General features: G+C 43.4%; 1 protein-coding gene across 3 annotated transcripts in view; it reads left to right on the forward strand.

Moving 5' to 3' along the window:
- The window catches only part of ABTB2 (ankyrin repeat and BTB domain containing 2), a 222,824-nt gene that overhangs the window by 117,218 nt on the left and 92,540 nt on the right, over positions 1-13,066 (forward strand). For all 3 annotated transcript variants that reach the window (XM_053720534.1, XM_053720535.1, XM_053720536.1), the window contains one exon: positions 5,060-5,286. In XM_053720534.1, coding sequence (XP_053576509.1) covers positions 5,060-5,286 — 227 coding nt within the window. The remainder of the gene's footprint in view (positions 1-5,059; positions 5,287-13,066) is intronic.

Genomic DNA, 13,066 nt, shown 5'->3' on the forward strand with positions numbered 1-13,066 from the left:
TGGGGCCATTTTAAAGGGACGTCATCAAAAAATATTATTTTGTAATTCAGTTATATACATTGATTGAAAACTTTATTTGTTGTTTAACATTAATTTCCATGAAGGTATTTTGAGTAATTACATGTAAAAGTGCTGTCTTGGGGGCATCCATTTTATAAGGTCTATTTGTCTAGATTTGTCAAATTCAAACAGTAGGGAGTACAGTTACCTTAGTACATGTAATTAAAGGACAGCTGATGCTAAAAGCTTTCCATCCACCTTACATTATTATTGTCTTTTCCCCCTATTGTTATATCCACTGTGGGCAGTGCTAACTATATATATATATAAAACTCCAGATAGGGTCAAGCACTCACGTAACAACTTTTTCAAAATTCTCTGCCCAGGGTGCTTCACTAATAGCCATACAGTAAAGTCAATAATCACTCGCCAGGTCTTTGAAGAAATAAGTTTATTCCCAGTGACGTTTCAGGTCGCCACCCATCTTCAGACTTATGGTTTAACCTATGTACTCATGATTATTGACTTTACTATTGGATATAGATATTAATTATTTATTGTGGTAACGTTTCGGGGTTAACAAACCCCTTCCTCAGACCAAACGTTTGGTCTGAGGAAGGGGTCTGTTAACCCCGAAACGTTACCACAATAAATAATGAAGAAGATTATATATATATATATATATATATATATATATATATATATATATATATATATATATATATATATGTGTGCTTGTTTATTGTCTGGGCATATTGTCTAGACGGCTATGATACAAACATAGATGTAAAGTCATGGAAGTCGCTGTTCAGCTGTAAATGCTCGAAAGCAAAATATACTCTTAAATGCTACTGTAAAGCTAGCAGCACTAAACCAGTCCTCTTAACTCGAAGTACAATATCCCAACAAGTGAGTTGTTGACCCCCTACACACTGTGACACAGCTCACCTGACGTTCCACTGTCTCGGACTTTACTGCGGCTTCCGAACGGGTAACCTGGTTCCAACCGAGCCTACTCACGGACTCACTGCATCCAAGGCTACGTGATCCGTCGAGAGTATCCAGCCCGCTGTGCCTAGCATCGGCGTCCGGCGTCTTCCGGAAACGTCACCACTGTCGCAGTGGAGCTGTCACGTGTGGGGTACGGTCCAATGAGTATCGACTGGCAGTCCCGATACCTGAACAAATCTTCGGGCAATAGACAAAGCTTGACTAGAAGAAGAGGCGATCAGTCCAGATAAAAAATAAACCGTAACTTTTATTTTCACAGGTATAAAATGACCTCAGAGCCCACAGTCCAATTTCAAAGGTGTGGTGTGTCAGATTGGCTTATGCGTTTCGGCCTGAGCCGTAATCATAGCCTGTACAACCTGACACACTGCACCCTTTTAAATCGTTAAAACGCACAGTGATTGGATAATAAGCAAAATTTGCATGAACACACCTTTGAATCGCAATAACAATTGTCAGTACTATGTAACTTGGCAACAAAGCCCAGAAGTTACATATATTAACAGACATTTTTCACTTATAGTTAATAACATTGTCATATTAAACCCTCAACCTCCTGAGAATATACAAAAATAATACTCCAAATTTGCAAATGTAAGTACATAATATTCTACATAAAAAAATTAAATAAATGATTAATTAAATAGATAAATATGATGAAAAACAAGTGATAGCACTCTAAATTCATAAATCCACAAAATCATAGATAACCATATGTACAATAGTTGTGTAACTCAGAATCAGACCTAAGCTAACCAGTGAAATAATGGGTGATCACAGGACAACCCATTATTGTAGCGTATGTAGTACGTACAGTGTCCAGATTAAATAAATACTAGTTGGCTTATCTTTACATATCTTGTAACCCCCTCATTAGTATTCCCATGTGTTAAATTTTAGACATCCAGTGGAATCAAGATTAAAGCACTGTATTGCCCCAAAAGCAACATGGAGCATAATGCTCCCATATGTCTATCACATATGGATTACTACAGAGGGCTCACCTGAATATACACAATATATCCCTAAGGCTATACCCATTAAGGTTCTCTATAGTGAATTATCTCCCTTATTGCCAAAAATGAATTAAGTCAAATTCGGAATTTAGCCCTAAAGGCAATCTCGTCTTTAATCGGAAGATCCAATACATTTCTTGGCGTTCAAGCCTTTTGGTTCGATCTCCACCCCTACCTACCAAGGGTATTTTTTCAATGATGTTCCATGCAAAGGTATCAATACTCTTATTATGGTAATGAAAAAAATGCTGTACAAGGGGTGTTTTCGCTTTGCCAATATGGATGGTGGAGAAATGTTCTCTAATACGAGAATTCACATCTCTTGTGGTGAGCCCCACATACCGCAGGGAACATGCTGTACATGTGATTAAATATACCACAAAAATGCAAGTACACCTGGATTTACCACATTTAAACATGCCTTTATGTTGTAACCAGGTAGAAGCTTTTAGTTTCGGCTTAATCACTTCCGAGGGTGCTACAAGATTCCCCAGTGTCCTAGCTTTCCTGTAGGCACATCTCATACCTTTGTCTACTACTGGGACCAAAAGGTCATCAGCAACCAACATTTTGAAGTGTTTACGCACTATATTGCACACCTTGTTATAGTGTACACTATAGTTAGTGATGAAGGTTACTCCATCAAAAGTTTTATTCATTGTCAGGTCCTTGTCAATTAGCAAACAATCCCTATCCAATTCTTGTACTTCCTGTCTAGCTTTCACAACCACATGTTGTTTGTATCCTCTCTCCCTCAATCTGCTACAAAGCTCATCCGCCTCCTTTTCATATTGACCTTTATCAATACAATTTATTTTAGTGCGAATGAACTGCCCCTTTGCCACAGCATTAGGTACATATGAGGGATGACAACTTTTGGCACTCAATAAAGAGTTGCCCGAAATTAGCTTGCGATACACACTTGATTCAATTTTTCCATTGGATAATCCCCTCAGTCTTAAATCAAGGAAATTAATTGTATCTCCAGGAAACTCATGAGTGAATCGCAAGCCCACCTCATTGTTGTTCAACCATTCTACAAAAGATAGAGCTGATGACTGATCCCCATGCCATACTAGGAGCAGATCATCAATATAGTGTCTATATACACTGATCTGCTCCCTGAAGGGGTTGGAATCTGCAAAGATGTGGGAAAGCTCCCACCATCCCATGAAGATGTTTGCATAAGACGGGGCAAACTTAGCCCCCATGGCCGTCCCACACATTTGCAGATAAACCTTCCCATCAAAACTGAAAAAATTATGAGTCAACAGGAAACTTGCAACTTCCAAAACATATTCTTGAAAGCAAGATGTATAATCTGTATAGTTGAATAAAAAGAATTTCAATGCTTCCAAACCAAGACTATGTTTGATGGAAGAATAGAGTGAACTAACATCAATAGTAAGCCAACTCAGTTGTTTATCCCACCTGACATTTTCAATTATCTTTAGGACATGTTTGGTGTCTCGGAGGTAGCTTGGTAAGTTCTTAACCAAGGGTTGTAGAACCTCATCAAGCCACAGTGAAAGCTTTTCAGAAAGAGAACCAATCCCACTGACTATCGGCCTCCCCTGGACATTGGTTAGTGAATTGTGGACCTTTGGCAAATGATGGAATATAGGCATTCTGGGATGTTCAACATAGAGAAACTCCATGGTATTGCTGTCCAAGATCCCCAAGTATGTAAAGATAAGCCAACTAGTATTTATTTAATCTGGACACTGTACGTACTACATACGCTACAATAATGGGTTGTCCTGTGATCACCCATTATTTCACTGGTTAGCTTAGGTCTGATTCTGAGTTACACAACTATTGTACATATGGTTATCTATGATTTTGTGGATTTATGAATGGATTTATGAATTTATGAGTGCTATCACTTGTTTTTCATCATATTTATCTATTTAATTAATCATTTATTTAATTTTTTTATGTAGAATATTATGTACTTACATTTGCAAATTTGGAGTATTATTTTTGTATATTCTCAGGAGGTTGCGGGTTTAATATGACAATGTTATTAACTATAAGTGAAAAATGTCTGTTAATATATGTAACTTCTGGGCTTTGTTGCCAAGTTACATAGTACTGACAATTGTTATTGCGATTCATGCAAATTTTGCTAATTTTGCTTATTTTCTAATCACTGTGCGTTTTAACGATTTAAAAAGGTGCAGTGTGTCAGGCTAGGATTATGGCTCACGCCGAAACGTGTAAGCCAATCTGACACACAACACCTTTGAAATTGGACTGTGGGCTCTGAGGTCATTTTATACTTGTGAAAATAAGTTATGTTTTATTTTTTATCTGGACTGATCGCCTCTTCTTCTAGACAAACATAGATGTTACATATAAAGAAGGTGCATAAACAAATTTAAGTTTAAAAAGGTAAATACAGATCACTTATGGTAAAAAAAAAGTCCTAACTTACAAGACCAATAAGGTTGTATCTTATTACAAGTTTCATATAAGAACATCAGCCTTAGTAAAAAGAAAAACGGAATAAATAACTGCTGCTAATAAGGGAAACAAAATTATTATTTATAAAAATAAAACTACATTTTACCAAATTGAGCCAGAAAGGCAAAGCTAGTGGCTAATTCTATCAGTAGTAACACAGATGGCTAATACACTCTTTAACAAAGCCTGATAACATAGACAATCATGTCTGGTACACCTGAAAGCCTGTGACAGCAGCCAGGTGGGATCATATAGCTTAAACAGACACCACCTATTCTTACTTCAGATAGGTCCAGAGAGGGGACCCAGCTCTGTCTATCCTATGATGGAAAGAACTAGGGATGAGGAAACCAGAGCATCTTCAGCTATGTAAAAGAGGTGTGGTTATTTCTGTCCATGCCCCCTTCTGGGAGGGGATCTCATCTAGTAAACATTTAGCTAGGTAGGGCCAAGATATATGTATACCTGAGCAAGCAGCTCAAAGGCACTCACAAAACTACACAACTTAGGAAAGCAATCCATTCTAGGCAGTGGTTGTATATAATGATTTTTCTCTTCATTTCTAGGAACATTCTGCGTAAATTATTGACCCAGCCCCAGCAATTTTCAGGGGATGTCCTGTCCCTAGAGGAGATTCTAGCAGAGGGAATAGAAAGTGACACATCCAGCACAGGCAGCTCTGACCAACGCCCTGCCAGGCTCTGCAAGGCCAGAATGAAAGCACTGCAAGAGGCCATGTACTACAGTGCTGAGCATGGATATCTAGATATCACTATGGATCTCCGTAGCCTGGGTAAGACCCACACAATGTACAGAGGAACACACAAACACTTGGTACAGATACCTGGCACAGAAGGACACACAGGCACTTGGTATAGATACCTGGCACAGAGACATGCAGACACCTGGTGCAGATACCTGGCACAGAGAGAGACACACAGAAACCTGGTGCAGATACCTGGCACAGAGAGACACACAGACACCCAGTGCAGAGGGACACATAAGCACTTAGTACAGATACCTGGCACAGAGGGACACACAGGCACTTGGTACAGATACCTGGCACAGAGGGACACACAGGCACTTGGTACAGATACCTGGCACAGAGGGACACACAGGCACTTGGTATAGATACCTGGCACAGAGACATGCAGACACCTGGTGCAGATACCTGGCACAGAGAGACACACAGAAACCTGGTGCAGATACCTGGCACAGAGAGACACACAGACACCCAGTGCAGAGGGACACATAAGCACTTAGTACAGATACCTGGCACAGAGGGACACACAGGCACTTGGTACAGATACCTGGCACAGAGGGACACACAGGCACTTGGTATAGATACCTGGCACAGAGACATGCAGACACCTGGTGCAGATACCTGGCACAGAGACATGCAGGCACCTGGCACAGAGAGACACACAGACACCCATTGCAGAGGGACACATACGCACTTAGTACAGATACCTGGCACAAAGAGATGCAGACACCTGGTGTAGATACCTGGGGCAGAGGGGCACACAAACAGTTGGTACAGATATCTGGCACACTCAATGCAGAGGAACATACACTTGGTGCAGATACCACACAGAAACATGCAAACACTTAATACAGATAACTGGCACATGCACCCAGAGCATGTTTGCATTATTTAGTCTGACAGTAATCTTCATATTGTAGCACTGTGTATCGTCTGCAGCTTACAGATTTTAGCATGAGTTTAAAACATACACAACTTCCGGCACACTGTCCAAAAATATGAAAATTGCTCTCATACTAAATAATACAAAAATCCATTTGCCCCCAACATCTCACCCAGTCCGGTGCATAATTACACAGTAAGATCAGCTGCGCTGAGTGTTTGCTGTGTCTCTCCTCCTGTTTATAGCAGCCTAGCTCCTCCACTGCACCGCTGCCCTCAGAGTGTCATTAGAGGTCCAGGATAACTTAAGATGCATTGCTGCTGGCTATTAGGACATTGGATCTAAGGTAGTTTTGTATTACTTCAGTTCTGTGGGTCTTTAAGCACTCAGCTAAGCCCTGCAATAGTGTAATAAATAAGGAAGTGATAATACAGTATATAAGAGCTGGACAGTTAAAAATACTTGATTAGGAGATGGTTTATGTTTCATTATAACTTTACTGCAATGGTCCAAAAATAATTCTATTGTTATGGTTCTTTGGAAGAATTATTGAATGTTAATAGTAAAAATGTTGTATATATATGTGCACATGTATTATTTGTTTAAATTAGACACTTTAATACATTCTGAATAGTGATGCAAACTTAAATGTAGTGTGAGGTCAGATCAAGCTGACCAAAGTTTGCACTTTTAGTAGCATCTCTGTGTCCCCTAGACCAGCGGTCGCCAACCCGTGGTCCTTGGACCACTAGTGGTCCATGAGAAGATGTTGGTGGTCCGTGACACCATCAAGCAGGGATTAATCTCCTCTGATGGTGTCACCCCCGTAGCACCGCAAATCCCTACAGTGCCTGACTGGACATCAGTGAAAACCGACGGAGGAGGAGTTAAATTACGATAGCGTAGCTAGATTTAATTTTTACTCCTCCTGCCTGGCCGGCGCGCTGCTCAGAGGATGATGCTTCCATTCTAAAGCCAGAAGAGGTTGGTATAGTCTTGGCTTGAAATAGTGGAATTAAAGTATATAAAAAAAGAAAAATTCTCTTATATTTCAATAATTTTCTTCCCTTTACCTGTCTCTTTGTAGTAGTTTTCCTAATTCCTTCAAATGGACTTACAGTACATCACTTTTTGTTTTCCTCCCCTCCATTTTTTTTATTTTTATATTATTAACCCCTTAATGACAATGGACGTACCTGGTACGTCCTCAGTGAAAATGAGCGCTGGAAGTGATTGCAATCGCTTCCAGTTGCTTTCAGGTTATTGCAGCGATGCCTCAATATTGAGGTATCGTGCAATACCCTCCGGTCTATTGCCAATGCATGCAGAGAGAGCCACTCTGTGCCGATCGTTGGTGGCGTAGAAGGATTAGGAGGAAGGCGGATGGGCGGCCCATCGCTGGAGGGGGTGGGAGCACTACGCCATGCTAAAGGAACAAAAATAAAATATTGAGTTACAGCGGCAGTGAGGGGCAATGAGGGGGATCCTATGTGGGATACGATAAAGTAAAGGAATCTGGGAGGGGATATGCTATTGAGGGGGGGGGGAAGCTACACTACAGAAAAAAATGTATCTTATTTAAAAAAAAAAAAAAAAAGATCCTAATTTGCAGCAAACTGGGTACTGACAGACAGCTACCAGTACCTAAGGTGGCAGGAAATAGGTAGAGAGGGGAGGGTTAGATACCGTTAGGGGCCTACACTGCAGCAAATATATTTAAAAAAAAACAATCTTTAAATAAATAAAATAAAAAAAGGCTTTTATTTACATACTGGCAGACTTTCTGCCAGTACTTAAGATGGCAGTAACAATTGTTAGGTGGGGGAGGGAAGATAACTGTTTGAGAGGGGTCAGGGAAGGATCAGGGGGTGGGATGTGTCAGGTGGGAGGCTGATCTCTACACTAAAGCTAAAAGTAACCCTACAAGCTACCTAATTAACCCCATTCACTGGGCATAATACAAGTGTGGTGCACAGCAGCATTTAGCGGCCTTCTAATTAGCAAAAAGCAATGCCAAAGCCATATATAGCTGCTATTTCTGAACAAAGGGGATCCCAGAGAAGCATTTACAACCATTTGTGCCATAATTGCACAAGCTGGTCACATTTCACATTTTTGTGCTAAATAAAGCAACTTTTTCAAAAACCCAGTGAGTGCAAGCTTCATCTCTTCTATACAAATCTGTGCCTGCACCCTGGTAGATGGTTTTTTAAGTGAGAGTGCGCTTTTCCTGCTCTATATATATAGATAGATATACACACACACACACATTATAGAGGTTTGTACCTTTTTTTTAAAAAAAATCATGTTAGTGGTCCACGGGATTCAACATTGTGAGTTTAGTGGTCCCTGAGGTCCGAAAGGTTGGTGACCTGCCCTAGACAATCATCCAGTACAGGGAGTAAATGGACATAGCTACAATTAAAATTTAACTTTTATTAATTGAAAAATTAAAAAGATGTGTGTATTAAAAACACAAATATGATAAAGTGGCACTCACTAATAATATAACCTGGATACCTCTGTGGTTACTGGTTAGGACTCAGTATGAATTATACTGGGAATTCGTAAGGGTTATATAAATAATCACCCTAAGGATATAGTAATAGTCTGGAGAGAGAGAGTAGTAGGGTTCAATATTAATATATATATATATATATATATATATATATATATATATATATATATATATATATATATATATATATATATATATATATATATATATATATATATTAATATAACACACAGAAAAAGTCCAGCACTCACTCACAAGCTCTCAACTAAGATAAAAAGCAGCAATGGAAGAGTTAGTTACTGCATCTGGCCAAATGGGAAAAGCCCAGGTACCTCGTTAAGGTCTCTTCCAAAAAAATCTGGGTCCCTAAACAGCCACACAATGCAGGCTCACAACCAAACAACTGTGAAAAAAAGCAACTGTGAAAAAAGGAGGGTGCACAGGCTTATGTAATCTCCCCAAACATACAAAACACAGGTGGGGTCAGAACTCCCAGGCCGGATCAGGTACACATCCCATGACCCTGCAACATGCACAGCCCTGGGTGCAAACCAGCACTGTCACCAGAGTCACAGGCAGTTAACCCAAGTCAGGCCTGGGTGCAAGGCCCAAACAGGGAAAATTACAAAAAAATAATACATTAATATAACACACAGAAAAAGTCCAGCACTCATTCACAAGCTCTCAACTAAGATAAAAAGCAGCAATGGAAGAGTTAGTTACCATATCTGACCAAATGGGAAAAGCCCAGGTACCTCGTCAAGGTCTCTTCCAAAAAAACCTGGGTCCCTAAACAGCCACACAATGCAGGCTCACAATCAAACAATTGGCAGGTAAACGTCACACACTGGGATAGTGAGGCAGGTAAACGTCACACAGTGGGATAGTGGGGCAGGGAACTTCACACACTGGGATAGTGAGGCAGGTAAACGTCACACGCTGGGATAGTGAGGCAGGTAAACGTCACACACTGGGATAGTGGGGCAGGGAACTTTACACACTGGGATAGTGAGGCAGGTAAACGTCACACAGTGGGATAGTGGGGCAGGGAACTTCACACACTGGGATAGTGAGGCAGGTAAACGTCACACACTGGGATAGTGAGGCAGGTAAACGTCACACACTGGGATAGTGAGGCAGGTAAACGTCACACATTGGGATAGTGGGGCAGGTAAACGTCACACACTGGGATAGTGAGGCAGGTAAACTTCACACACTGGGATAGTGAGGCAGGTAAACTTCACACACTGGGATAGTGAGGCAGGTAAACGTCATACACTGGGATAGTGAGGCAGGTAAACTTCCCACACTGGGATAGTGAGGCAGGTAAACGTCACACACTGGGATAGTGAGGCAGCTAAACTTCACACATTGGGATAGTGAGGCAGGTAAACGTCACACACTGGGATAGTGGGGCAGGGAACTTCACACACTGGGATAGTGAGGCAGGTAAACGTCACACAGTGGGATAGTGAGGCAGGTAAACGTCACACAGTGGGATAGTGGGGCAGGGAACTTCACACGCTGGGATAGTGAGGCAGGTAAACGTCACACGCTGGGATAGTGAGGCAGGTAAACATCACACGCTGGGATAGTGAGGCAGGTAAACGTCACACAGTGGGATAGTGGGGCAGGGAACTTCACACACTGGGATAGTGAGGCAGGTAAACGTCACACACTGGGATAGTGAGGCAGGTAAACATCACACACTGGGATAGTGAGGCAGGTATACATCACACACTGGGTTAGTGGGGCAGGCAACTTCACACACTGGGATAGTGAGGCAGGTAAACGTCACACACTGGGATAGTGGGGCTGGGAGCGTCACACACTGGGATAGTGGGGCAGGGAACTTCACACACTGGGATAGTGGGGCAGGGAACTTCACACACTTGTATAGTGAGGCAGGGAACTTCACACACTTGGATAGTGAGGCAGGGAACTTCACACACTTGGATAGTGAGGCAGGGAACTTCACACACTTGGATAATGAGGCAGGGAACGTCACACACTGAGATAGTGAGGCAGGTAAACATCACACAGTGGGATAGTGAGGCAGGTAAACGTCACACAGTGGGATAGTGGGGCAGGGAACTTCACACACTGGGATAGGGAGGCAGGTAAACGTCACACACTGGGATAGTGAGGCAGGTAAACGTCACACACTGGGATAGTGGGGCTGGGAGCGTCACACACTGGGATAGTGGGGCAGGGAACTTCACACACTTGGATAGTGAGGCAGGGAACTTCACACACTTGGATAGTGAGGCAGGGAACGTCACACACTTGGATAGTGAGGCAGGGAACGTCACACACTGAGATAGTGAGGCAGGGAACGTCACACACTTGGATAGTGAGGCAGGGAACGTCACACACTTGGATAGTGAGGCAGGTAAACGTCACACAGGGGGATAGTGGGGAAGGGAACTTCACACACTGGGATAGTGAGGCAGGTAAACGTCACACACTGGGATAGTGAGGCAGGTAAACGTCACACACTGGGATAGTGAGGCAGGTAAACGTCACACACTGGGATAGTGAGGCAGGTAAACGTCACACACTGGGATAGTGAGGCAGGTAAACGTCACACACTGGGATAGTGAGGCAGGTAAACGTCACACACTGGGATAGTGAGGCAGGTATACATCACACAATGGGATAGTGAGGCAGGTAAACGTCACACACTGGGATAGTGGGGCTGGGAGCGTCACACACTGGGATAGTGGGGCAGGGAACTTCACACACTGGGATAGTGGGGCAGGGAACTTCACACACTGGGATAGTGGAGCAGGGAACTTCACACACTGGGATAGTGAGGCAGGGAACTTCACACACTTGGATAGTGAGGCAGGTAAACGTCACACGCTGGGATAGTGAGGCAGGTAAACGTCACACACTGGCATAGTGAGGCAGGTAAACGTCACACACTGGGATAGTGGGGCAGGGAACTTTACACACTGGGATAGTGAGGCAGGTAAACGTCACACAGTGGGATAGTGGGGCAGGGAACTTCACACACTGGGATAGTGAGGCAGGTAAACGTCACACACTGGGATAGTGAGGCAGGTAAACGTCACACACTGGGATAGTGAGGCAGGTAAACGTCACACAGTGGGATAGTGGGGCAGGTAAACGTCACACACTGGGATAGTGAGGCAGGTAAACTTCACACACTGGGATAGTGAGGCAGGTAAACTTCACACACTGGGATAGTGAGGCAGGTAAAGGTCATACACTGGGATAGTGAGGCAGGTAAACTTCACACACTGGGATAGTGAGGCAGGTAAACGTCACACACTGGGATAGTAAGGCAGCTAAACTTCACACATTGGGATAGTGAGGCAGGTAAACGTCACACACTGGGATAGTGGGGCAGGGAACTTCACACACTGGGATAGTGAGGCAGGTAAACGTCACACAGTGGGATAGTGAGGCAGGTAAACGTCACACAGTGGGATAGTGGGGCAGGGAACTTCACACACTGGGATAGTGAGGCAGGTAAACGTCACACGCTGGGATAGTGAGGCAGGTAAACATCACACGCTGGGATAGTGAGGCAGGTAAACGTCACACAGTGGGATAGTGGGGCAGGGAACTTCACACACTGGGATAGTGAGGCAGGTAAACGTCACACACTGGGATAGTGAGGCAGGTAAACGTCACACACTGGGATAGTGAGGCAGGTATACATCACACACTGGGTTAGTGGGGCAGGCAACTTCACACACTGGGATAGTGAGGCAGGTAAACGTCACACACTGGGATAGTGGGGCTGGGAGCGTCACACACTGGGATAGTGGGGCAGGGAACTTCACACACTGGGATAGTGGGGCAGGGAACTTCACACACTTGTATAGTGAGGCAGGGAACTTCACACACTTGGATAGTGAGGCAGGGAACTTCACACACTTGGATAGTGAGGCAGGAAACTTCACACACTTGGATAATGAGGCAGGGAACGTCACACACTGAGATAGTGAGGCAGGTAAACATCACACAGTGGGATAGTGAGGCAGGTAAACATCACACAGTGGGATAGTGGGGCAGGGAACTTCACACACTGGGATAGGGAGGCAGGTAAACGTCACACACTGGGATAGTGAGGCAGGTAAACGTCACACACTGGGATAGTGGGGCTGGGAGCGTCACACACTGGGATAGTGGGGCAGGGAACTTCACACACTTGGATAGTGAGGCAGGGAACTTCACACACTTGGATAGTGAGGCAGGGAACGTCACACACTTGGATAGTGAGGCAGGGAACGTCACACACTGAGATAGTGAGGCAGGGAACGTCACACACTTGGATAGTGAGGCAGGGAACGTCACACACTTGGATAGTGAGGCAGGTAAACGTCACACAGGGGGATAGTGGGGAAGGGAACTTCACACACTGGGATAGTGAGGCA

This window comes from Bombina bombina, chromosome 7 (assembly GCF_027579735.1).
Source record: "Bombina bombina isolate aBomBom1 chromosome 7, aBomBom1.pri, whole genome shotgun sequence".
In the NCBI taxonomy this organism is placed as follows: Eukaryota; Metazoa; Chordata; class Amphibia; order Anura; family Bombinatoridae; genus Bombina; species Bombina bombina.